Source organism: Pseudophryne corroboree, chromosome 9 (genome assembly GCF_028390025.1).
Source record: "Pseudophryne corroboree isolate aPseCor3 chromosome 9, aPseCor3.hap2, whole genome shotgun sequence".
In the NCBI taxonomy this organism is placed as follows: Eukaryota; Metazoa; Chordata; class Amphibia; order Anura; family Myobatrachidae; genus Pseudophryne; species Pseudophryne corroboree.
The window spans coordinates 152,935,117-152,960,616 of record NC_086452.1 but is presented as its reverse complement, the minus strand read 5'-3'; the positions used below and the strand labels follow the sequence as shown (position 1 = coordinate 152,960,616).

The 25,500-nt window shown below is 44.7% G+C and overlaps 1 protein-coding gene across 1 annotated transcript in view; it reads right to left on the bottom strand.

Moving 5' to 3' along the window:
- ABCA4 (ATP binding cassette subfamily A member 4) overlaps positions 1–25,500 on the bottom strand; it is a 502,596-nt gene that overhangs the window by 181,022 nt on the left and 296,074 nt on the right. Inside the window, exons 25-31 of the mRNA XM_063941498.1 lie at positions 22,692–22,776; positions 18,955–19,160; positions 16,263–16,311; positions 9,946–10,154; positions 9,431–9,555; positions 1,515–1,613; positions 414–606 (exon numbers count right to left, since the gene is read on the bottom strand). Coding sequence (XP_063797568.1) covers positions 414–606; positions 1,515–1,613; positions 9,431–9,555; positions 9,946–10,154; positions 16,263–16,311; positions 18,955–19,160; positions 22,692–22,776 — 966 coding nt within the window. The remainder of the gene's footprint in view (positions 1–413; positions 607–1,514; positions 1,614–9,430; positions 9,556–9,945; positions 10,155–16,262; positions 16,312–18,954; positions 19,161–22,691; positions 22,777–25,500) is intronic.

The window sequence follows — 25,500 nt, the reverse complement described above, 5'->3', positions numbered from 1 at the left end:
ATGCAATTATTCCAAAATACGGAAAAATCCGATATCCAAAATACCTCTGGTCCCAAGCATTTTGTATAAGGGATATTCAACCCGTAATACAATTTGGACATACAGTAACTACTACACCTGTACACCTGACATACATCTGCTGCAAATGCTACTGTTTTACAGCTGGATGCATTCAGACCAGCGTCAGACAAATATGCATGTAAAATTTACTTTTTCTTGCATGTGAGTTTTTCTATGTGCGTTTGTGGCACATGCATCCATCTTTATAAGAGCTCCCAAAGTTTGATATAAGGGATATATAGACATGTATGGTTTATGCATGGAAGCACAATAAACATGGAAATCTCTATGTACTGTATTCTTTTGTGAAGGAAAATCTATTCTGTGCCATCTGAGAAAAGTCAGCGCATTACCTGTGGTGGTGGGCGTCCCCCAGCCCCCTCTGGGCACTCTGGGAGCATGATCAGCTTACTCTTTGTACTACATATACATGACGGGGAGGGATTATCAGGAGTCCACTCATTAGATAGCAGTATGTTGATTACACTTGGAGACACAGAAGGGATGGTCCACTCATTTGATGTATTTGTACAAGTGAATTTTTTACTAGAAAAAAAAATGTACACATTGTAAATACATCAGTATTATTCTTTTATACTTGTTTTTAGCCTCTCTATAGGCCTAAAGGTGTATACACACTTGCCCAGAAAATGAGCGACGTCACTCATTTTCACCCTTCCTGAGAGACGTTGTTTACTTTTGTTTACAAGTGTGTGTATGCCACCACCACCAACAATGATCCTCAATTTGGACTGTCGTCCAAGAGCTGCCTGCACCGCCCAGCTGCTGCGTGACGACACTGAGTGATATGAACGTCATATCGCTCTGTGTGTATGCCCAGTCACCGACCGCCACGGCATAGGAGGGGAAACACTAGGCGACGTCGCTCATAGATCCCATCGCCTATTGTGTACCCACCTTAATAATATTCAACCAAACAAAAAAGAAAACACAAACACTCCTCCCCTCCCCCCATAAAATAATACTAACAGAAAGTTTTATAACTGACTGGTTATAGACTAATAAAGGTTTCCACCATGCTCTTCTTACCCATCCCAGCTAATAGTAACACTGGTGTAGATCTGACCACATACTGTGCTCCTACTGAATTTTACTGTGAATTCTTCCTATTTTGACATTAGCAGAGGAACAAACGGGTTGGGATCAGGCGACCGTCTGTCAGGATGCCAGCGGTCAGCATACTGATGGTGGGATCCCAGCCATCAGAATGCCGGCAGGGGGGGTGAGAGTAACAAAGCCCCTTTTGGGCTTGCTGCGCTCGCCACAGGTTCTATTCCCACTCTAGGGGTGTTGTGGACACCCACGAGTGGGAATAGTCCTGGGGTCCCTGCCGGCATTCTGGCATCTGGGATCATACATCCCGAACAAACTACTGCTTAGTAATTGATACAGGAATCCCTGATTATATTAACAACAGTTGTATTATCACTTACGACAAGGGCTGGTCTTTCATGCACCGGGTTCCAAAGCCTGGACTATTCAGGAATGCATCCGAAATGGGCACAACCTGCTCACTGCCAGGCTGCTCGTTACTAAAACAAAGGTGGCAGAAGAAAATGACAGTCATTTTCATTCCACAAACACTGTACATATTTTACTTCATTCTCCAGAACAGTTAATACATTATTATTTGTATAAATGTACTTGGCACAAAAATGTGTTGACCTGATCTTAAATTCCTTATATCAAACCAAGCTTTTCATTTAGTCTGGAATAACATCTCAGCAAACAATACCAGCATACACAGTATTTGGCAGGCTTTGAGCGGTGTTAAATTGTCCCTTGCATCACTGGGGTTCTAGACTTTCAGTGACAACCTACGTCCATGTATACGGGCTGTAGAATTGTGTTTTGTCTGTTATCATGACCAATCAATCAGTTTGTGAGATATATGTGGGACTTCTCTATCACAGCTTGCGTCCCTCCTGTCTCTGTCTCTATCACAGTCCCTTCTTTTTACTTGTTATGCTATAATTTTTTATATATTTTATTGTATTTAAGCCATTAATCTGTTTCTAAAAACAAAGAAAAAACAATTAACTGCTACACAGCGCCTCAAAGGTTAACAATAATAATGGTTTTAAATTCCCCTAATAAATTGCGCTGCCATGAAACACTGTGTAAGTGTTTAAGAAATAAGTAATTAAAAAATGAAAAACGGCTGCGCAGTATAGCAGGGAAAAATACAGAGATGAGAGCCGACGTGTAAAAGTAAAAAGATTTATTTAACAATGAAATTATCACACTTAATTAAAATGGATTAATGGAATTTAATAGTACCGTAAAATTGAATAATTAAACCACCTTGGTGATATAATTATAACAAGCCAGGAAGGTAACTCTGTCAACAATGAAGAAACAGTGTGTCCAATTTATGTCTCCATAAAATAGTATCCACAGTCACAAAGATCAGGCACGAATCAGTTGTCCACTGGTTTGCAACATGCAGTGGTAACAGTCCTGGGATTTCAATGGGCTTGCCATTATTAAGCTCAATAGATAAAGCAAATAAAGATACCTCTCTGGTGGGCTGGTCTAACCGAGCGTCCTCGGTTATGGTGTCCTGCAGTGCCCACTGATGCTATGCAGCGGAGGGAGTTTTGAAGTGCCTCAAAGCGGATGTGACTGGCTATTAGCGGCGTACTGGAAGACGGCAGCCTGCAGGAATAGGAGAGCCGATGTGGATCACACTGGAGTGGTGCAGATTGCTTCTGTGGCAGATACCTGGTCCAAGGTGTGCATAAAGGCATTACACCTTTGATAAAGTCACGTGGAGCGTGACAAAACGCGTTAGGACCCCGCCTTTATGTACACCTTGGACCAGGTATCTGCCACAGAAGCAATCTCCCCCACTCCAGTGTGATCCACATGACCATAACCGAGGACGCTCGGTTAGACCAGCCCACCAGAGAGGTATCTTTATTTGGTTTATCTATTGAGCTTAATAACAGCAAGCCCATTGAAATCCCGGGACTGTTACCACTGCATGTTGCAAACCAGTGGACAAATGATTCGTGCCTGATCTTTGTGACTGTGGATACTATTTTATGTGCTGCCGCCTCACCCCCTAGGAGTGCTAGGGGTGTCTAACCCCCACAGAGTTTGTTCCCAGATTGTAAGTCAGACGTGTACCAAGTTTGGTGTAAATTGCTCCAGGCTTTCCACAGTTTTGCTGTCTGCTGACATACTCTGTGCTGCTGTCTCCCCCCTAGGGGTGCTAGGGATTTTTTAAATTGTTTTAATACGCTCGTATGTAAAATTTCATGATCTTCGCTTGCAAACTGTGGATTTGTATAGAAAGACAGAAGGACAGATTTTCATTTTTATATATTAACAGAGGCATCCTGACAGTCTGAATCCCGACGGATCTCAATAAGTATTTTAACCTTATTCATCCCCTCCCGCAGCCTAACCCTACCTGTCCCCTCCTGCAGCCTAGCCTTACCCCCTCCCGCAGCCTAACTCTACCTATCCCCACCTGCAGCCTAGCATTACCCCTCCCGCAGCCTAACCCTACCTGTCCCCTCCCGCAGCCTAGCCTTACCCCTCCCGCTGCCTAATCCTACCTGTCCCCTCCCACAGACTTACCCTAAACTCAATACTTACCAGCAGGATTCTGACCTTCATGATTTTGCTGTCAGTATTCTTACTGTCGGGATACTGACTGCATTGCGGTATTAGTTAGAAGTTAATGTAATCCACTTTTGAAGCACCTAAGTGTTCACCTTGTATTGTTGTAAGCCATGTACTGTATACTGTATATCAGGTTTTCCCAGACTCGGTCCTCAAGGCACCCCAACTGTGCAGGTTTAAAGGATATCTAAGCTAGTACACAGCTGGTATAATCAAATTGACTGCAGAACTAATTAAGTCACCTGGCTTAAGAATGGATATCCTTAAAACCTGGACTATGGTCCTCATTCCGAGTTGTTCGCTCGTTAGTGGTTTTCGCAACGGAGCGATTTGTCGCAAACTGCGCATGCGCAATGTTCGCAGTGCATCTGCGCCAAGTAAATTTGCCAAAAAGTTAGGTATTTTACTCACGGCTTAACGAATAAATTTCTTCGTTCTGGTGATCGGAGTGTGATTGACAGGAAGTGGGTGTTTCTGGGTGGAAACTGGACGTTTTATGGGTGTGTGCGGAAAAACGCTGCCGTTTCTGGGAAAAACGCGGGAGTGGCTGGAGAAACGGGGGAGTGTCTGGGCGAACGCTGGGTGTGTTTGTGACGTCAAACCAGGAACGAAACTGACTGAACTGATCGCAGTGGCAGAGTAAGTCCCGAGCTACTCAGAAACTGCAAAGAAATTTCTATTTGCAATTATGCAAATCTTTCGTTCGCAATTCTGCAAAACTAAGATTCACTCCCAGTAGGCGGCGGCTTAGCGTGTGCAAAGCTGCTAAAAGCAGCTAGTGAGCGAACAACTCGGAATGAGGGCCTATATACAAAAAAATCAAATGTATAATTGCGCATACACCTGTTACCGTGAATACATATAAAAGTTCGCTCTTAGCGTAAAACTCCTGAATGATGTAATAATCAGCCTTCCTTTTCAGAAGGGGAGGTATAGGGGCCCATTTATTAACATTATTTTTACTAAAATAATGTGAAAAAGGGTGTTTTCACACCCGTTTCACATTATTTTAGTATCACTCCAATGTATTAAGGGGCATTTGGGCATCATGAAAAACTGCTCCAAATCCTTTAATTCACTTTTTTTTTGTAATCCACATTGCATTCCCCATACTTATAATGGGAAACGTGATGTGGCCAAATTTACTTACATTTTTTTTTTAAAATACTGCAGTATGCCCTGTGATAAGCTGGCGAGATCACAGGGCAGCACTGCAGAGCCGACCCTAGGCATAGGCAAACTAGGCAATTCCCTAGGTCATATGGTATGCCTAGGGGCACAAGCAGCTTCTGTTGATTAAAATGATATGCGGCATGCCTATATTCTGTGTGTAGCATTTTGTATGCAGATACAGCCACAGTCGCACACAGTATATAGGCATGCCGCATATAATTTTAATCAGCAGAAGCTGCGTGTGCATCCTAGCCCCAAAGCAATGCAGAGCTGCCAGTTGACTCACGCCAGGTACTATATGTGTCATTATGTGTATAAGGGCATTAATAATGTGTAACATATGTGTAAGGGGCACTATGTGTGTCATTATGTGTATAAGGGCACTAATAATGTGAGGCATATGTTTAAGGGACATTATCATTATGTGTATAAGGGCATTAACAATGTGCAGCATATGTGTAAGGAAAATGATGTGTATAAGGGCATTAATAAGGGTTGGCATAATGTGTAAGGTGCATTATGTTTAGAAGGACATTAATAATGTGTGTTATATGTGTAAGGGGCATTACTGTTTGGTAGTATGTGTATAAATGCATTACCAATGTGTGGCATTATGTGTATAAGGTGCTCTACTGTGTGGCGTAACGTATAGAAAGGGCACTACTGTGTGGTCTAATGTGAATAAAGAGCAATATGGTGTGGTGTAATGTGAATAAGGAGCAATATAGTGTGGTGTAATGTGAATAAAGAGCAATATGTTGTGGTGTAATGTGAATAAGGAGCAATTCAGTATGATGTTATGTGAAGGAGGGGCACTACTGTGAGGAGTAACATATATAAGGTAAAGTGGTACTACTGTGTGATGTAATGTGAATAAGAGACACTATTGCATTATAATTTATGAATAAAGGTACACTACTGTGAGGCATAAGTTGAATTGGGGGTACTGTTGTGTGGCCATGCCCCTTGCCAGCAAAAACACATACCTTTTTGGGCTGTGTGCTGAATGTGCACACTGTTCTTATTCAAATTACAGGGGGTAGAAAAAAAAAAAAAAAAAAGGACTGCTATGGGTGGGGGGTGATGGTGCTGGGAAAGGGGTGCAGAGTCAGAGGTGGAACTAGCGGTGGTGCTAGGGGGCACCAGCCAAAATCTTGCCTGGGGCATCATATTGGTTAGGGCCGGCTCTGCAGCACTGCGATAGGCAGCCATCCAGCTTTCTTTGCCCCTGGCAGAGAAAGCTGTGCAGGGACCCGGCTCCAGTGATCAGCTCTGTGTGTCTGTTGGACACAGAAGCTGATCAATGTGTAAAAAGAACAAAAATAAAGTAAAAAAAAACAAAACATACTCACCTGCCCAGGGAGCCGGTGTCCGCTGCTCCGGTGTGCGCTACCAGGCGCCGGGTCCCCCATATGCTGCGCTGTGACCCTGGTGCAGTAAAGTGTCACTGAAAAGCGGCAGTGCACTTTGCAGCTCCAGGGGTCACCACAACACACAGGATCCGGAGGCCGGCAGCTCAGCAGGAGCATCGTGGACTGGCTCCCTGGACTGGTAAGTATAAAATCCTGCAGGGGAGGTCCGCGGCGCAGGGGGGGTAGTCACGATGGGGGGGGTGTCAACCGGGAGGCGGCGGGTAGCGGCGAAGTTGGCAGGGGTGGTGCATGCACAGCAGGACATCAAGGTATTTCTTATGAAAAATACTCCGATGATGCTGCGGAGTGCCATCGCAGGGACAGAGCTTGCTTGCAAGCTCTGTCCCTGCATGCGATAATTGATACATCCCTGTGATGTAATCAATTATCGCAGTGCGAGTTTGGGTGATTTTATCAAATGTTATCCGCATCCTTGGTGGTAAACAGGCCCCATAGTCACAATGCAAAAGTCCTTTTTGTTCAGTTTTGAAGCAGAATCAGAATGAATCTCTCAACTTGAATTCAACCAGATGAGATATGATATAAATGAACTGACAAAGAAGAAGAAACACAATAACAATTTGAGAGATTCAGTCCGATTCTGGTTCAAAACTGAACAAAAAGGACTGTTGCATTGTGACTATGGGGGTAATTCAGAGTTTATTGCAGCAGCAAATTTGTTAGCAGATGGGCAAAACCATGTGCACAGCAGGGGAGGCAGATATAACATGTGCAGAGAGAGTTAGATTTGGGTGGGTTATTTTGTTTCTGTGCAGGGTAAATACTGGCTGCTTTATTTTTACACTGCAATTTAGTTTGCAGATTGAACACACCACACCCAAATCTAACTCTCTCTGCACATGTTATATCTGCCTCCCCTGCAGTGCACATGGTTTTGCCCAACTGCTAACAAAGGCCCTCATTCCGAGTTGATCGGTCGCAAGGCGAATTTAGCAGAGTTACACACGCTAAGCCGCCGCCTACTGGGAGTGAATCTTAGCTTCTTAAAATTGCGACCGATGTATTCGCAATAATGCGATTACTAACTACTTAGCAGTTTCAGAGTAGCTCCAGACTTACTCTGCCTGTGCGATCAGTTCAGTGCTTGTCGTTCCTGGTTGACGTCACAAACACACCCAGCGTTCGCCCAGGCACTCCCACCGTTTCTCCGGCCACTCCTGCGTTTTTCCCGGAAACGGTAGCGTTTTCAGCCACACGCCCCTGAAACGCCGTGTTTCCGCCCAGTAACACCCATTTCCTGTCAATCACATTACGATCGCCGGAGCGAAGAAAAAGCCGTGAGTAAAAATACTTTCTCCATAGTAAAGTTACTTGGCGCAGTCGCAGTGCGAACATTGCGCATGCGTACTAGGCGGATTTTCACTGCGATGCGATGAAAAATACCGAGCGAACAACTCGGAATGAGGGCCAAAGTTCCTGCTGCGATCAACTCAGAATTACCCCCATGTGCACTGCAGGGAAGGGGGCAGATATAACATTTGCAGAGAGAGTTAGATTAAGCTGGACTGTGGGTGTGATGTTTTAGGGGCATATTACACCCCTGTTTCTCATCACACTGGGTTGAACTCAGCACTCCAGCATGCATACGCCTTCCATTCACCCCTGCTCTGCAAAACTTTAAGAACATTGGGGGTAATTCCAAGTTGATCGCAGCAGGACTTTTGTTAGCAATTGGGCAAAACCATGTGCACTGCAGGGGAGGCAGATTTAACATGTGCAGAGAGAGTTCGATTTGGGTGTGGTGTGTTCAATTTGCAATCTAATTTGCAGTGTAAAAATAAAGCAGCCAGTATTTACCCTGCACAGAAACAAAATAACCCACCCAAATCTAACTCTCTCTGCACATGTTATATCTGCCTCCCCTGCAGTGCACATGGTTTTGCCCAATTGCTAACAAAAGTCCTGCTGCGATCAACTTGGAATTACCCCCATTGAGCACACATTGGTCGCACCATCAGGGGAAAACCATGTTGTACTGTAGGTGGGGCAGATGTATCGTGCAGAGAGATTTAGATTTGGGTGGGTTATATTGTTTTTGTGCAGGGTAAATACTGTCTGCTTTATTTTTACACTGCAATTTAGATTTCAGTTTGAACACACCCCCACCCAAATCTAAATCTCTCTGCGCATGTTACATCTGCCCCACCTGCACTGCACATGGCTTTGCCCAGTTGTGTACTTTTTTATGGCAAATGGACTAACCCTAAATTGTGGATCTCAGTTACAGTTTGATGCATTTTGCACTGTGAACATAGTATGTATATGTAGTATAGGCATGCAATTCATTAGTAGTTACAGTGCAAGGTGCATCTATAAATAATATAATAATGTATTGAAATGTCATATGGACAAGAGATAATTGCATTTTGACAGTATTACTAATCAATATGAAAGTCACGTTTTCCATCTAAAATGTATTTTAATTAATTAAGACCCCGAGCCCCCTCCCCACATACATTGTTTACTGCTTTAAAAATGAAATGAGTCTTCTTTCCAGCAATATTCCATATGGAAATGACAAATAAGTAATGCACGCAGGAGTTGTATGTGGGGATGCATCAACACCTAATTATGTTGCATATCTAGGGGACATGCCATTGTACTCAATAATGCTTTTGTAAGTCTTACATACACACACATGGGGGGTAGCCAATTAGCCGCGATGATATTGCGGGAACGAATCATCGCAGCAGTGGCCGCACTTTACGGTGGACCGAACTCGCTCAAAAGTGTTCGCTGCCCCATAGTGTATAGAGCAATTTTGTGCAAATTCAGGCAGAATCCAGGCTGCGAAGGGTGTGAGATTGGGTGCCATTGACGGCACTTAAATGCAGCCGCAACGGCACTTCACACCCTTCGCAGCTAGTTGGATTGACCCCATAAACTTACATGAGCCAAACTCTACATTAGGCCTTGTATGAGTCTACTGCACTCATCCTGTGATATCATCAGACTCACTTGGAAGAAGACCAAAGACAATAAACAGCCTAATCCAGTTGTCTATTTATGAGCCCTGAGGATCACTTCTGTCCCTCTGGCCACCTGTTGGTACCACTGATACAGGACTGTGATATAAGGCAAATAATAACTAGTCTACGTGTTCCTCTAACCTGAAGAACATAAACTGTTGTCCGTAGATCCATGGATGAAGTGTTAGGCTGGGGTATTCTCCAAAAGGAGGGACAATGAGAGTAAAGACTAAGGCCAGCAGAACAAAGCTGGCAGGAAGCACAATCTGCAGAGAGGTAAAGGCAGCAAGAACAAGAGATGAGTAAGAGATAGCTGTATACTGCAAAGACATCTGAAACATTACAATCAATACACGGAGATGTCCAGTTGGTGGCTCAATAAGAAGTCTTTATAATACTGCTCAAAGAAGGACCGTTTAGTCTGTTTACATTATATTTATTTTTTTACTGACGTATAAAGAATGGTCAATCGATGTCCCCCCTGACACATGGTGTTTAGTGTGCAGCAGAAGACTAAAGCAAGTATAAGCATGACAAATTATGTTTCCAATGCTCTTACTGGACATAGCACTCTCTCCATTGCCCGAACACACATTAATTAGAAAGTCCTTCAGTGGGTAGACTGTGTGTTATTGCTAAGCCATGAATGACATTACCTGAGCCAGGAAATCTTTGTGACTTCGAGTAGCATGCTGGAAGCGTTTCATGATAAGTGCTTTAAACTGCTGCTGCAGAAGATCAGTGCCTTTTATCTGCCGAGATCCCTTCCCCTCAGTTTCAGGTTGCTCCTTGCAGGCGTCTGGTGGAACATTTTCAGCCGGATCTCTCTGAGACTCTTTCCTGATTGCTGGTTGTTGATCTGAGACTGTGGATCAACAGTAACGCAACAAAAGGTAAACTGTGTACCCACAGTTTAAGCCACTAGAACGTTAGCAAGCTCAGATATTTGGCTGCAGCACACATAAAGCTCACTAAATAAAAGCATCACCTGACGCAATCATAGCAACAGCAGACAGCTTGCATCTTATGTATATAAATGTACTCTAGTACAACACTGTGTAAAAGTTGCTGGTTGTCTACATCATCCTCATTGTTCTAAAGGTGCCTACACACTACATGATGTGCTCCATGAGCGACATTGCCTAAAGTGCCCTCCTCACGGCTCGGGCCGCCCAATGTGTGCATACAAACTGTGCAATATCGCATAGTAACGTCATGCCGCGGCTAGGTCGTGCATGCAGCTTTGGTTGATAAGTTCAAATTGAGCTGCATTCATGGCCGACACGAGGGTTGTTAACGACCTGCATCGGCCGTCGTCATCAGCATACACACTGGGCGATATAGTAAGCGATATCGCTCAGGAAGGTAAAAATTAGCTATATTACTTACTATATAGCCTAATGTGTATGGGCCTAAAGACAGCTCAAGAAAGAATAAACAGGTTTCTAGATTTGTGAGTTAAAAAAAAAAAAAAATGAAAGGTACATTAGAAAATATGGGACTTAGTTAGTAGTATTTAAATCGAATTGAAAGTTTCGCCATTCCACATTGTCCTACTCAGTGATTCTCAGCTCCAGTTCTCATTCTCAAGTACCTCAACAGGTCATGATTTCTGAAATCTCTTTAATTACACACAAGTGAGTAAATCTATTTACTGAGTCAGTAACTATACCACCTGTTTCTACAGATGGAAATCCTGAAAACATGACCTGTTGAGTGTACTTCAGGACAGGATCTAAGAACTACTGCCCTACATTATTACTATAAGTTAAGACTAAAGCACTTGACCTTGCACATGAACCTTTGATTGGGCATTTTTTCAGTAGAGTTTTCCTCGTAGCCTATTAAGCTGTGAGGAAAAGTACACCCTCTGGCACTCACGTGCAGGATAAATCACTGGTGATTGAATCACAATGCCCCTGTAACCCCCATGGCTAATTAAATATGCCCATAATTTTTGCAATATTCCAACTCCTATCGTAGTCAACAGAGCCGGCCCTAACCAATATGTTGCCCTAGGCAAGATTTTGGCTGGTGCCCCTTAGCACCGCCGCTAGTTCTACCTCTGACCCTGCACCCCTTACCCAGCATCATCACCCCTCACCCACAACAGTGCTCATTTTAGTGTTCCTACCCCCTATATTTTAAATAGGAACAGTGTGCACATTTGGCACACAGTCCAAAAAGGGTTGTGTTCTTGCTGGGAAGGGGCATGGCCACACAATAGTACCCCCAATTCAAATTACGCCACACAGTAGTGCAACTTTATTAACATTTTATCATGCGATAGTGTCCCTAATTCATGTTACATCACACAGTAGTACCACTTTACCTTATAAACGTTACTCCTCACAGTAATGCCTCTTATCCCCATTTCATCACACTGAATAGCTCCTTATTCACTTTACATCACACTGAATTGCTCCTTATTCACATTACACCACACAGTAGTGCCCTTTCTATACGTTACTCCACACAGTAGAGCACCTTATACACATAATGGCACACATTAGTAATGCATTTATACACATAATACCACACAGTAATGCCCTTTACACATATGCCACACATTATTAATGTCCTTAGAAACATAATGCCCCTTACACATTATGCCAGCCTTTATTAATGTCCTTATACACATAAAGTCCCTTACACATATGCCACACATTATTAATGCATTTTTACACATGACACACATAATTCCCCTTACACATATGCCGAACACTACTGCACAACCAACCCACCTGCACACAGCACTCACATGACCGCTAACACTGTGACCTCTGACTCTGCTTGGATACATCTTGCCTCAATATGCCATGCAGCAGGAGATGACTGGCGTGAGTCAGCTGGCAGCTGTGCTAACGTCGGGCGCCTTTTTTTGATGAAAATGAGTCTTATTTGCATTAGTATGTGGCTAAGATGCACAAGCAGCTTCTGCTGATCAAAATGATATGAGGCATGCCTATATTCTGTGTGCGACTGTGACTGTATCTGCATATGAAATGCTACGTTACAGTAATTTCCAGGAATACACTGTAACGTAGCATTTCATATGCAGATACAGCCACAGTCACAAACAGAATATAGGCATGCTGCATATAATTTTAATCAGCAGAAGCTGCTTGTGCCCCTAGGCATTTGTCTAGTTTGCCTATGCCTAGGACCGGCTCTGGTAGTCCATAAGATACCTGGAACTGAAGATCACTGATCACAGTCCAGCGGATTATGAGACTTGTATTTCATCAGTAGTTGGAGCACTAATGTTTAACAGATCTACATGGAAAGCGAGCTATTGCATCTAATTACAGGCATTACAGAGCCAATAATGCAGTAACTCAGCAGTAAATATCTCCTTCCAATGACATGCTGCATGCTACAGGAAACAGGCAGGAGAAGCATAAGCAGCAACTACTCCTGGAAATGCTTAGCCAGAACTGTACGTCAGGTAAAAGATAACGATGGGTACACTGAGGAATGTTCAGCTTCTTACTAGTAATTTTATGGGAATACTTGTATAATAAAATATTAACATTTGCCAATAAGGGACATAATTAGTTAGTTGATGTACATGCTGTCGACGGTATGTCGACAGCATAATATCAACATGAAAATGCTGACACTGTTGTATTGTTATTTAAAGCATTGTAAGGGTGTTGGCATGATCATTTTAAACGTGTACAGCAAAACATCATGTTGCATACAGTTGAGAAGTTACTTGATGGGGTCTGTATGTAAAAGTGTAGATGTACCTGAATATACAGTTACTGATGAAGTGGAGCAATTCAGCAAAACATGTAAGTCTGCTTACATTCAGTGACCTTGCACAAAATTGGGGGTAAAACCCTCTTTTATTTCTACCATTTGGACTCCCAATATACTAAAATTTTCATTTTACTTGGGACTCGACTGCTGACCAGTGGGGAGCCATTGGTATGACCCTGTGACTTTGGAATCTGGGGTGGAGCCAGGGATGTGGTCAAGGCAGCCTGCAGAAAGGATGCCAGTAGAGAATACCACTACAGCAGAATGCTGTGTGCTTCCAGGGTAAGTGATGTGCAGCTCATGGGAGGAGGCTACAAGACCCCAAGACAGATGCGGGCAGCAGCTTATGGCTGATGGGGGGGCCTCAATGGGTGCAAGGGACACATCCTTTTTTTCCTCCATAATCTGCACATGCCTCACATGTCAGATCTGGTGCATTACATTTCATAAAGGGAAACTTGGCAACAAATGTATGTATGTCAGTGGGGCATGCTCATATCTTATTGACGCAACGTCCTATTTTCAGGCTGTATAAGCGCTAGATTCCTGGCACACAAGCACTGCTTAGCTCCCTGTATGCTGCTGACAGTGTTCTTGTGGGTCAGGACATTAGTGCTTAGATCTACTGCCCCAATGTTAGTTATTACCTTGCAGGGGGTTGGGTAAGCGTGACCAGCCATCAGGAGACCGCCGGTCAGCGTACCTCTGCTGAGATCCCAGTAGCGGAATGCGGGCGGGGGAGCCAAGCGTAACAAGCCCCTTGCGGGCTCGGTGCTGTGGTCGCCATGGGTTCTATTCCCACGGGTGGGAATAGTCCCTGTTGGTCGGCATGCCGACCGTTGGGATTGTCAGGTGGTGGGATCTAGGGGGAGGTGTTGTGCCCGCCGGTCACATAAGTACATCCCCTTGTAGATACCAGTAAAGAAGGGTAACGTAAGAATGGTACAATGGAAAAGCTTCTTAGCTACTGGCAATAGAGATAAGAACTTAAATATTTAGTCTGACAAACATTCAGGAAAAGGTCAAGTTCATATAACCAGTTAATTGTTGACTGAGGTAAGCAGTGTTGCTGACATTCCGATCAGTTTACCCATCTTTATTATGCCTGAGTCACCTTTATTATTGATATTGACAACTGTTGACTTAGTATCCACTGCTAGACTGGTTCTGGATTTCCTCTGTTGTAACATCCACTCCTCTGTTATACAGATCAGCCAAGAGAAAAATAAAAATACAGCAATTTATCAGCCGTAAAAGGGGCAAAATACTCACAGCGTAGGGCAGTGACTGAGGAACATCTGCTGAAAAGTATGTGCCCTGGGATTTGAACACTTATAATAATAATAATTACGGTGATAAAACATGTTTTCAAGGTATCTTAAGTTAGGTTACCCATATTCAGGGAGGGGTTGCATGAGAAGGGAGTGCCCATGTGCAGCCCCCATGCCCTTCTCCCACTCTCTGGTGCATTTCCCCAGTAGAGTCTGGCCCTGTGCCAAAGTCTGCTGTGCATGCACTGATCTCTGGGAAAATGGCACAGGCTTCATTTCCCAAGTGATTTCTGTAGTGTGTATATGCTGAACTCCAGTAAAATGGCTCCTTCACCACGTTCACAGTGATATCTGTGACCCAGACTGAGAGGTAAGTATTGTGAATCGGTCCAAGAACTGAGGGGCCCATGTGCACCATACACCCTGAACCCATTATAGATATGTCCATGCCTACATTATTAGTTTGGAAAATTAATTGTGATGCCTCCTAATTATTAGAGAAAGACACATTTCTTTATACTAAAATAATGCAATGTGCTTTTTCCAGTCCCAGGCACGTCAGTGATATGAATTTGGTTGCTACTGTAGATTATACTGTATATACTGTACTGTAGGATTGCCAGATTAGGTAAAAAGTTATTGAGCCTACAGTATGTAATAAACGTTAATTTGCTGAAAGTCCAGTTATAGGCCCTCATTCCGAGTTGTTCGCTCGGTATTTTTCATCGCATCGCAATGAAAATCCGCTTAGTACGCATGCGCAATGTTCGCACTGCGACTGCGCCAAGTAACTTTGCTATGTAGAAAGTAATTTTACTCACGGCTTTTTCATCGCTCCGGCGAACGTAATGTGATTGACAGGAAATGGGTGTTACTGGGCGGAAACACGGCGTTTCAGGGGCGTGTGGCTGAAAACGCTACCGTTTCCGGAAAAAACGCAGGAGTGGCCGGAGAAACGGTGGGAGTGCCTGGGCGAACGCTGGGTGTGTTTGTGACGTCAACCAGGAACGACAAGCACTGAACTGATCGCACAGGCAGAGTAAGTCTGAAGCTACTCTGAAACTGCTAAGTAGTTAGTAATCGCAATATTGCGAATACATCGGTCGCAATTTTAAGAAGCTAAGATTCACTCCCAGTAGGCGGCGGCTTAGCGTGTGTAACTCTGCTAAATTCGCCTTGCGACCGATCAACTCGGAATGAGGGCCATAGAGTGCTGCTCTATGGAATAGTGATACGTACATTCTCAGGTAGTAAATTAATGGGTGCCTTGGATTTTATTTACTACCAAAGTGCAAAAATGCATTAACCAAAAGCAAGCAATCAGATATTTGCTATAATTTATCTGAGATGTACTAAACTGATAAAAGTAGTGCCTTTGTTGCTACAGGAAACTACAAATTTATATTTTGTAAAGAAAACTCTGACATTGTATAGTAATGTGGTTGGTTTTAGATGTACGATGGTTTGTGAATAAGACCCATAGGCAAATGCGGCGGGGGGTTCCAGTTGCCCGCAAACCTCCCTCCAAACCAGATTCTCAAATCATGACCACAATAGCTATATTGTATAATACAATGTTCCTAGAGTTGAGGCCACAACATGCAATGTAAGGGATGGTACAGAGCTGCTGAACATTCCCAGATACAGCAGCTTTTCTTACTATGCATGTTGTGTGTGTGTGGAATTGATCACTCCTGTAGCGCACCAGACCAAACTGCCCCTCCATGGGATGACCACAATCTAAAATTAAGCATCTAGGAACCCCCTCTAAAAATCCTGCATTTGCCCCTGAGACCCTGGAAAAATTAAAAGTCATGATAAACCTAAAGGGATTTTAGATTTCTAAAGGACCAATCTAATGATTTAATATAGGAGTTATGAGGAGTTCTCAGAAATCTGTGGTAATACTTGCCAAATTATAGGGAAGGAGTCAGTACCTGGAGTTTCTGTTCCGGTCACTGAATCAGCTGTAACTTTTAAAAAGATCTGCAGAGATAATGTTTAAAAGAAAATGTGTGTGTCACATGGGTATAAAACACAATAAAAGGGGAAACCGTGTGGAATATGCACAAGAAAAATGAAAATATAGTATAGTCCAAGAACCAGCCAATAAAGTATTAGATATATAGGCTATAATATAATAATAGCTATACAGACTATAATAACCGCTGCTGTAGCGCTGCTCTCCCCCGTCTGCCCGTGCCTCCCCCCCCCCCGTCTCTCTGCCTCTCCCAGTCCCTCCTCTCCCCGTCCCCGCATCACAGCCGCCGCTCACGGCAGCGTCCACCCAGCTCCAGCAAGCGACGTCTCGCTTGCTGGAGCCAGGTGGACGCTGCTGTGAGCGGCGGCTGTGACATCCTCCGGCGCTGCTCTACCCGTCTGGCTGTCCGCGGCTCTCGCCGTCTCTGCTCCCGCATATCACTTCGTCTTTTTTTAAAGTCGAATTGAGATGGTCGAAAAGGGGGCCAAAACCTGTCCGTTTTGGCCCCGTTTTCGACATAAGCACGCGGATCGGCAGCTATCCCGCCGATCCACGTGCTTTTCAACAAGTCAAATTCCTCGACTTGTCAAATAATTTGGGGTTAGATTGAATAGGTCGGAACCCCTTCCGACCTAAAAAAGTCGAAAACTGATGTCTTTTCGACAGACGGCAGCTTTCGACTTCAATTGAATATACCCCGGTATATGGTGAACATCAGAATGCACCAAATAAAACAGTATGTTAAAGTTAATGCTTACTTCTCCTTCAGGTCAAGTTTGGATTCCTAATTGGGCATTACATGTTTTTAATCACTGATAGACAATTATGAAACGGAGAGAGTCTAAAAATGAAACAGGAAGTTGCAATATTGCTCCACAGATGATCAAAAAACTAAGACCAGGCCACTGTGTGGTGGAGATCCAACTGCCACGTGAGCACTAGGTAAGGGAAGCGGTTACCATACCGCTAGTCGGGATCTCGAACATCATAATGCAGACGTTGAAATCCCGGCTATCGGTGAAAAACCGCAGCTGGAATCCCAGCGACACCCATAGAAGGAGAATAAATCCTGTGGCAAGTGCAGAGAGCCACCGTGCCCACAGAGTGGCGAGCGCAGCAAGCCTGCAAGGGGCTTGCTAGCACTCGCCCCCCCCCCCCACCTGCCGGTATACTGACGGCCGGGATACGTTTACTTTATATCTGTGTATATTTCTGTGTATCTCTACTTTATATCTGTGTATATTTCTGTGTATCTCTACTTTATATCTGTGTATCTTTACTTTATATCTGTGTATATTTCTGTGTATCTCTACTTTATATCTGTGTATATTTCTGTGTATCTCTACTTTATATCTGTGTATATTTCTGTGTATCTCTACTTTATATCTGTGTATATTTCTGTGTATCTCTACTTTATATCTGTGTATATTTCTGTGTATCTCTACTTTATATCTGTGTATATTTCTGTGTATCTCTACTTTATATCTGTGTATCTCTACTTTATATCTGTGTATATTTCTGTGTATCTCTACTTTATATCTGTGTATATTTCTGTGTATCTCTACTTTATATCTGTGTATAATTTTGTGTATCTCTACTTTATATCTGTGTATATATCTGTGTATCTCTACTTTATATCTGTGTATATTTTCTGTGTATCTCTACTTTATATCTGTGTATAATTTTGTGTATCTCTACTTTATATCTGTGTATCTCTACTTTATGTCTGTATATATTTATGGGTATGTCTACTTTATGTCTGTGTATATCTATATGTATTTATGTGTATCTCTATTGTATGTAATTTTGAATGTAATAAATAATAATAAGGATATTATATGTCACCCCAGAATTTCATGACCAGTTCAAAATTCTAAACAGTTACATGAGACCATCTTATACCCTTGTTTTTTTCTAAGTAAATATATGTGTAGAATTGTATTTTATATAATGATTTATTTCTCAGCTAATAACCCCCCTCCCCAATATTGTAATTATATATACTAAAAAAAAGTAATCATTACAAATAAATATATATATATATATATATATATATATATATATTGTTTTGTAATGATGACTGTTTTTTTTAGTATGTTGGATTGTAGCTTCTGAAAGTCAGCAGATGTCACTGTTGCTGTCTATAAAGGGGTCTGTTGTGAGGCTGAAGACCCACTATACATGGAGGAGTAAGATACTTCCCGATATTTTCAAATCCACTTGTAAACCTAAATAAAATACAATCTTAAAAATTTTACTTTTTTTTTTTTTGAATGATAATCCTGAATAGTAGCAGATACTGTATACAGTATATTCAATTTTTCTTTAAGCACACAGTACTGTAAGTTTTTATACATCTTCTTCAAGAAATGTAAATTTAAAATCCCATTATGCATGTTTAAATAAAATGAAGGAAAATTCTACATTGCAGTAGACAATCATAACTGTATGCATAACAATATGACAAAGACGTGTAAATGCTTTTTACACACATAAAATCACATTTTTAGTTATAAGAAAAAAACCCAGAACAAAAACAGCTAGATGTACAGTACATATTTGTTCATATAGTTTTGTGGCACAAATACATATTGCATAGTGAAACTACGATAATACATAACACTGCAATACTGATGCACTGACGTTACCTCTTCCAGTGGCGTATCAGAGATACCAAAACTGCTCAGCCCCAGGTCGCCCAGCGTCTCTTCCAGCTCTCTGAACAGACTGGCATAAGCTCGGTACTTGAAATCTTTACCAGGCAGCAGATAAATTAGCTCTTGCCCAATGCTTTCTATTAGTTTGGCTTCAGGAACATGGTGATGAATTAGCTCAGTCAGCCCAGCCACATCACCTATAGCATAATAGTAAATAAATAATAGTGATATATTAGCGCCTAGGTGGTATCCAATGTCTTGCCGTGGGCTATCCAATTAGCACTGATAAGCTGTGTTCCCCACCTCAGGCAGAAAAAAAAACAAATCCCCAAAAGCAGACTCGGTTTCAAGCGAAAAACAGGGGTTTGGCCGGCGAAAACAGACAGGTTTCACAAAACCTGTATGTTTTTGAGAGATTTTTTTTTTTTTCCGGGTGATCAGGATGAAAAAAATATTGGAGAAACATAAGGAAAAAAACTATGTTTCTTTGTAGCTAATTGGATAGCCCACAGACTTTAAAATGCACCCGTCACCTGGAGGCAGGTGTCCCTTATCCCACCTTATAACTTTCTAATCATGCTTTTAACTGGCCTGAGCACCACTGGCTGATGCACATGGCTGTCCCATAGCAGAGCAGCAAGAAATGAGACATGCCTCCTAATTGTCTGGCAGATTGGGTCATTTCAGTCCTGATCATGATGTTGGGACACAGCCCTGAAATTGGGACAGTTGGGACTAGGAGGTATGCAGGTGTAAGGATGTGCCCTGTGGGCACATCCATGGTGTGGTCCCTAGCAGGGGACAGCGCTGGGGCAGCTTGTCTGTCCCCAGCGCTTGGTGCGTGGCGGCGGGTGTCCGGTGCAGGGATTACCCTTTTCCCTGCACCGGACAGGAGGCTGCAGGAGGATTTGAATGTCGGCGCCCTCCGGGAGCCAATCGCGGCTCCCGGAGCGGCGACCAATCAGGAAGAGACGCGGCGAGCCAATCGGCGCTCGCCGCGTCATAGGCCCCGGCGTCTGACGTCAGACGCCGGGCGGGAGCCAGAAGACTACAAGGAGGCCGCGCCGAAGAGCGGCGAAGAGGAGGAGCCCGCGCGCAGGAGCGCGAAGAAGAGGATCGCGTGGCTGAAGAGAAGACACGGCCGGGAGCAGCGGGGACGGAGGTCGGCGCGCCGGAGCGCAGAAGATCCCAGCGGCGCAAGGAGAAGACCAGACTGGCGGAGGAAGAAGAGGTCAGCGGTCGGGCTCCAGAAAGAAGATGTCCAGCGGCGGCTGGACGCAGGGAAGAGACGGCGGCGCCGCTGGCCAGGACGGGTCAGCGGCAGAAGAGAGAGCCAGAGGCCCCCGGATTAGGTAAGGCCTCAGTGAGGCATCCTGCCCCCCCCCTCCCCTTTTCCTCCCTCGACCACCAGGGACGGGCATTAGGCCCGAGGACACAATTCAGGCGCTAGGCCTGGGCGCAGTTAGGAGTTGGGCCCCCAATATTTGATGAGGTGGTTTGGGCATTAGGCCCAAGCCACCCCACTCATGCGGCACCAGTTAGGCGGGCACTAGGCCCGGGGAACAATCTAGGCACTAGGCCTGTGGCTAATAGAGGGCGTTAGGCCCTAGGGTATTTGTGGCCAAATCAGGGATACGATAAGGTGACCCTGGGCATAAGGCCCAGGTCACCCAACGGGCGGCAAGTAGGCGGGCGCTATGCCCGTGGGCAAAGTCAGGCCTCCGGCCTGTGGGCAGTTAGGGGGCGCTAGGCCCAGCGAAGCAGTGTTTCCCTGAGGTGAGTAAAGGTGGTACTGGGCGCTAGGCTCAGGCCACCCTGAGAGTACGGTAGGTGGGTGAGCTGTGCGGTCCCCACTACTGGGTGTTCTGGGTCGGGTAGATAGAGGGACAGCACCGTTTTATGTTGTAACTCCGATAGTGTGTTATATGTTGTTACCGTGCAGGGCAAAGTGTATGTGTTGTGTAAGTTGTGCATAGTTGTGTTGCACCACACCCACAGAGCTAGTTTGAGGGCTCCGCTGTTGTAGATAGTATAGGGTGTGACACTAGGTCAGAGTTAGGCCCTGCACGGCTGTTTCTCTTTGCCTCCTTACAGGGACCTGTAAGTGGAGAAGATCGGAGTGCAAGACTCGTGACGGTGAGTAGCATCCGTGTACGTCTGTCCCTTGTTTGTCCCCGAGCGCCGGAGTTAGGATTGCTCACGGACGTGAGAATCCCTTTCATCACACTACGTGCGAAAGCGCGAGTGTGTGAAAGCTGGGTAGCTGAGGCTTTGTGCCGGTGATGACCATTCACCCAGCCGGTGAAGGTCGCAGCCACCCCTGGGGTATCCCTTGTTCCACCGGAAGCAGGGTCGATATCCCCTTTAATGTAGACCATTCTCTCCTCAGCTCGGTCGTCGGTCAGCTCCGAGAGGGAATCGCCGTGTCCGGATCCGAGTGAAGATTTCCAGGTCCGTTGAGGGTTCCGGTACCTGAAGGTGAGAGCGAGCGGCGCCTGGTGAGTACCGAGTCTACACCTGCACGGCAGCAGGCACCACCACACGCACTCGCAGGCCCCCAACCGCACCTCTCACACAGGTGTGGCGGTTTTAGGTGCGCATCTTTACATATCAACAGCATCTACTGTACTCTGTAACCTTTCCAACTCTGACCTCTCTCTAAGACACAATTTGACAGTCTCTAGAATATTAATGGGTGGCTTTTTAAAAAACACTCTTAAGTTTAGTTGCAGACAGTTAACTGAATAAAATCCAGCACTTTCCTACCTCTGCATAGTGCTTACCAACATGTTTAATGTAGAACTTACTTCATGGGCCGGATGTAATGACGTCCGAGCTCGCCGGAGGTGCAAGATGCCGGCCAATCTTGGACTTTTTTTTTTAAGGGGCAATCACTTACAAGGCAAAACCATGCCTTGTAAGTTATTGCCCCTTAAAAAAAAGTCCAAGATCGGCCGGCATCTCACACCTCTGGCGATCTCGGGTGGCATTACATCCGGCCCATTATGTCTCTCTTTCCCCAAGCTTCTCTTTGCTTCCATGTTCTCTCTGCAGTCTCGCCTTAGTCCGTTCCATACAGACTGCAACTGCCTCTTTACACTCTCTTCCTGAGTCTCCCTCTCGGCAATCTCATTTGCAATATGTCCTCCAATTAATTTATCTAGGAGACAGACTACAGCCACCTCGAACCCTGAGACCCCCTCTCTGCCTTAGACCCAACTCTAACTGACCTTGTGAGAGATTCCCCAGTCCTTGTAAGGGCTGGGGTCCCATGTCAAGGTTGAGTAGGTTTCTTTATGTTGCTTTTGAAACTTTCTGCTCTGCTACACTTTTTAGAGACCTGTGCTCTTATCTTTCCTCCTCTTAGTGACCGTCACATATACATCAACAGGGCACATAATTACTCAGGGGAATGTATCAAATCTTTTAAAGAGTCGATAAGTGGATAAATTGGCTATAGCAATCAATCAATGAGCTTCCAACTAGCATTTATCAAGAACATTCCATAAAGTAATACGTAGAAGCTGGTTGGAATGGGCAACTTCTCCACTTGGACACTCTTTAGAAGGTTTTATACAATTCCACCACAGATCACATAACAGCTGGTCCCACTGTGATGAGTCACTGTGTACAGATGACGGATCCACTTTGAACTATTGTGATAACCTGGCTCATAATATTTAAATGTCATGTAACCCCAATGGTGTAACTACTGATGGTCACCTTACCATCTAATTCTTGCTCCAGGGGATCTTCTTTGGCTTTAGGAGTACAGCTGGGACAAGGGCAGGAACAGTCAGAACGACAGGAAGCCTTGGAAAGTGAAGATACAGTATGAATGTACAGCAGGAACGGGGACTTATAATGTAGCTAAAGCTGTAAAATAATATATGTTGATATGTTGTAATGTAGAGGAGAGTTTTAAGTATTAGTGGCTATATAAAGATTGGAAGCATTGAAGGTATTTGCCAAGACACAAGGGGCCTAATTCAGATCTGATCGCAGCAGCAAATTTGTTCGCAATTGGGCAAAACCATGTGCACTGCAGGGGGGCAGATATAACATTTGCAGAGAGAGTTAGATTTGGGTGGGTTATATTGTTTCTGTGCAGGGTAAATACTGGCTGCTTTATTTTTACACTGCAATTTAAATTTCAGTTTGAACACACCCCACCCAAATCTAACTCTCTCAGCACATGTTATATCTCCCCACCTGCACTACACATGGGCCCTCATTTCGAGTTGTTCGCTCGCTAGCTGCTTTTAGCAGCTTTGCACACGCTAAGCCGCCGCCTACTGGGAGTAAATCTTAGCTTTGCAGAATTGCGAACGAAAGATTCGCATAATTGCGAATAGAAATTTCTTTGCAGTTTTTGAGTAGCTCGGGACTTACTCTGCCACTGCGATCAGTTCAGTCAGTTTCGTTCCTGGTTTGACGTCACAAACACACCCAGCGTTCGCCCAGACACTCCCCCGTTTCTCCAGCCACTCCCGCGTTTTTCCCAGAAACGGCAGCGTTTTTCCGCACACACCCAGAAAACGGCTAGTTTCCGCCCAGAAACACCCACTTCCTGTCAACCACACTCCAATCACCAGAACGAAGAAATTTCTTCGTTAAGCCGTGAGTAAAATACCTAACTTTTTGGCAAATTTACTTGGCGCAGACGCACTGCGAACATTGCGCATGCGCAGTTTGCGACAAATCACTCCGTTGCGAAAACCACTAACGAGCGAACAACTCGGAATGAGGGCCATGGTTTTGCCCATTTGCTAACAAATTTGCTGCTGCGATCACATCTGAATTAGGGGGGTCAATCCGAGTTGATCGCTCGCTAGCTAGTTTTAGCAGCCGTGCAAACGCTATGCTGCCGCCCACTGGGGAGTGTATTTTAGCTTAGCAGAAGTGCGATCGCTTGTGTAGCACTAGCCGAGCTCTGCAAAAACAGTTTGTGCAGTTTCAGAGTAGCTCTGAACCTAACTCAGCGCTTGCGATCACTGCAGCCTATTCGAGTCCGGATTTGACGTCATACACCCGCCCAGCGAACGCCCAGCCACGCCTGCGTTTTTTCAGCCACGCCTGCGTTTTTACAAACACTCCCTGAAAACGGTCAGTTGACACCCAGAAATGCCCCCTTCCTGTCAATCTTCTTGCGGCCCCCAGTGCGAAGGAAAACTTCGCTAGAACCTGAGCACAACCGCAAAGAGCTTTGTACCCGTACGTCGGGCGTGCGCATTGCGGGCCAAACGCATGAGCATAAATGCCGTTTTTTCACCTGATCGCTGCGCTGCGAAAATCGACAGCGAGCAATCAACTTGGAATGACCCCCTAGGCCCTATATACTTTTGCAAGATTTCTCAATCATACTGAGCGGCTTAGTCATACTGAACAGCCTTTGGTTGCTGAGTGAACAGCACATGTTATCAGCTGACCAGTCAGATTTTAGCTATCATTTATCTAATACATCCTAGAAAATTATATTTAGAATCTGATTGGTTGCTTTGTGTAACACATCCACTTTACATTATAGACATTTTAGTAAATTTGAAGAGAAATCCAAACCCCCAACATACAGAGATGGGCAGAATGCTGATCAGATAGTGGAGTAAATTTGCTAAAAATTAAAAGTGGTGATGTTGCCCATAGCAACCAATCTGATTCTGTCTATCATTTCTCTGTAGTATCCTAGAAAATGATAGACAGAATCACAACTTTTTATTTTTAGAACCTTTAGAAAATGTACCCCTGTGATGGTGTAAAATCCTATGCATGGTGGTATTTAGTGGCCGGCTGGGCCGGGGGCAGGGTGCCATCTGCCACCTGGGCCGGTACAATGTTGGTGCTTCAGGGCCGTCCACAGCCGCACAAAGTATTTACATGGCAGGCTGCGGGAGGCAGACAGAGAGGATGCTCCCCGACAGCTCAGTACTTATACACAATGAGAGCAGCCGGGTTGCTCCACCTCCCCAAAGCTCATTTTTCTGTCTTGGGCTCACTCAGCAGGATACGCAGGTGCAACCGCACATGCGCATCATGACATAATTATGTCACATCAGGGGAGTCGAGCCAGCTGCACACCGCCAAGCAAGAAGTGGCAGGAGACCTGACTATAGCAAAGCCTGTAAGCTTGCTTGTGCAGCTGGGAAAGAGGGGAGTAAGGTGGACATTTGAGGGGCAGAGGGGAGTGCTGTGGGGTAGTAATTAAAGGTGACGGAGGTCGGCGGTGGGGCAGTGTGTGCACTGTGAAGCGATTATTGAAGGGGAGGAGGAGAGCGCTGTGAGGTATGAAGTGGTAAGATAAGGGTGAGTGTACTGAAGGGGGGGTTTGAGGTGGATATTGAAGGGGGAATGCTGCGAAAGGTGGACTCTGAAGAGGGGGAAGTGCTGCGAGAGATGGACATTGAAGAGCGGGGAAGTGCTGCAAGAGGTGGACATTGAAGAAGGGGAGTGTTGCAAAAGGTGGAAATTGAAGAAGGGGAGTGCTACGAAAGCTGGACTTTGAAGGGTGGGAAGTGCTGCAAGAGGTGGACTTTGAAGGTG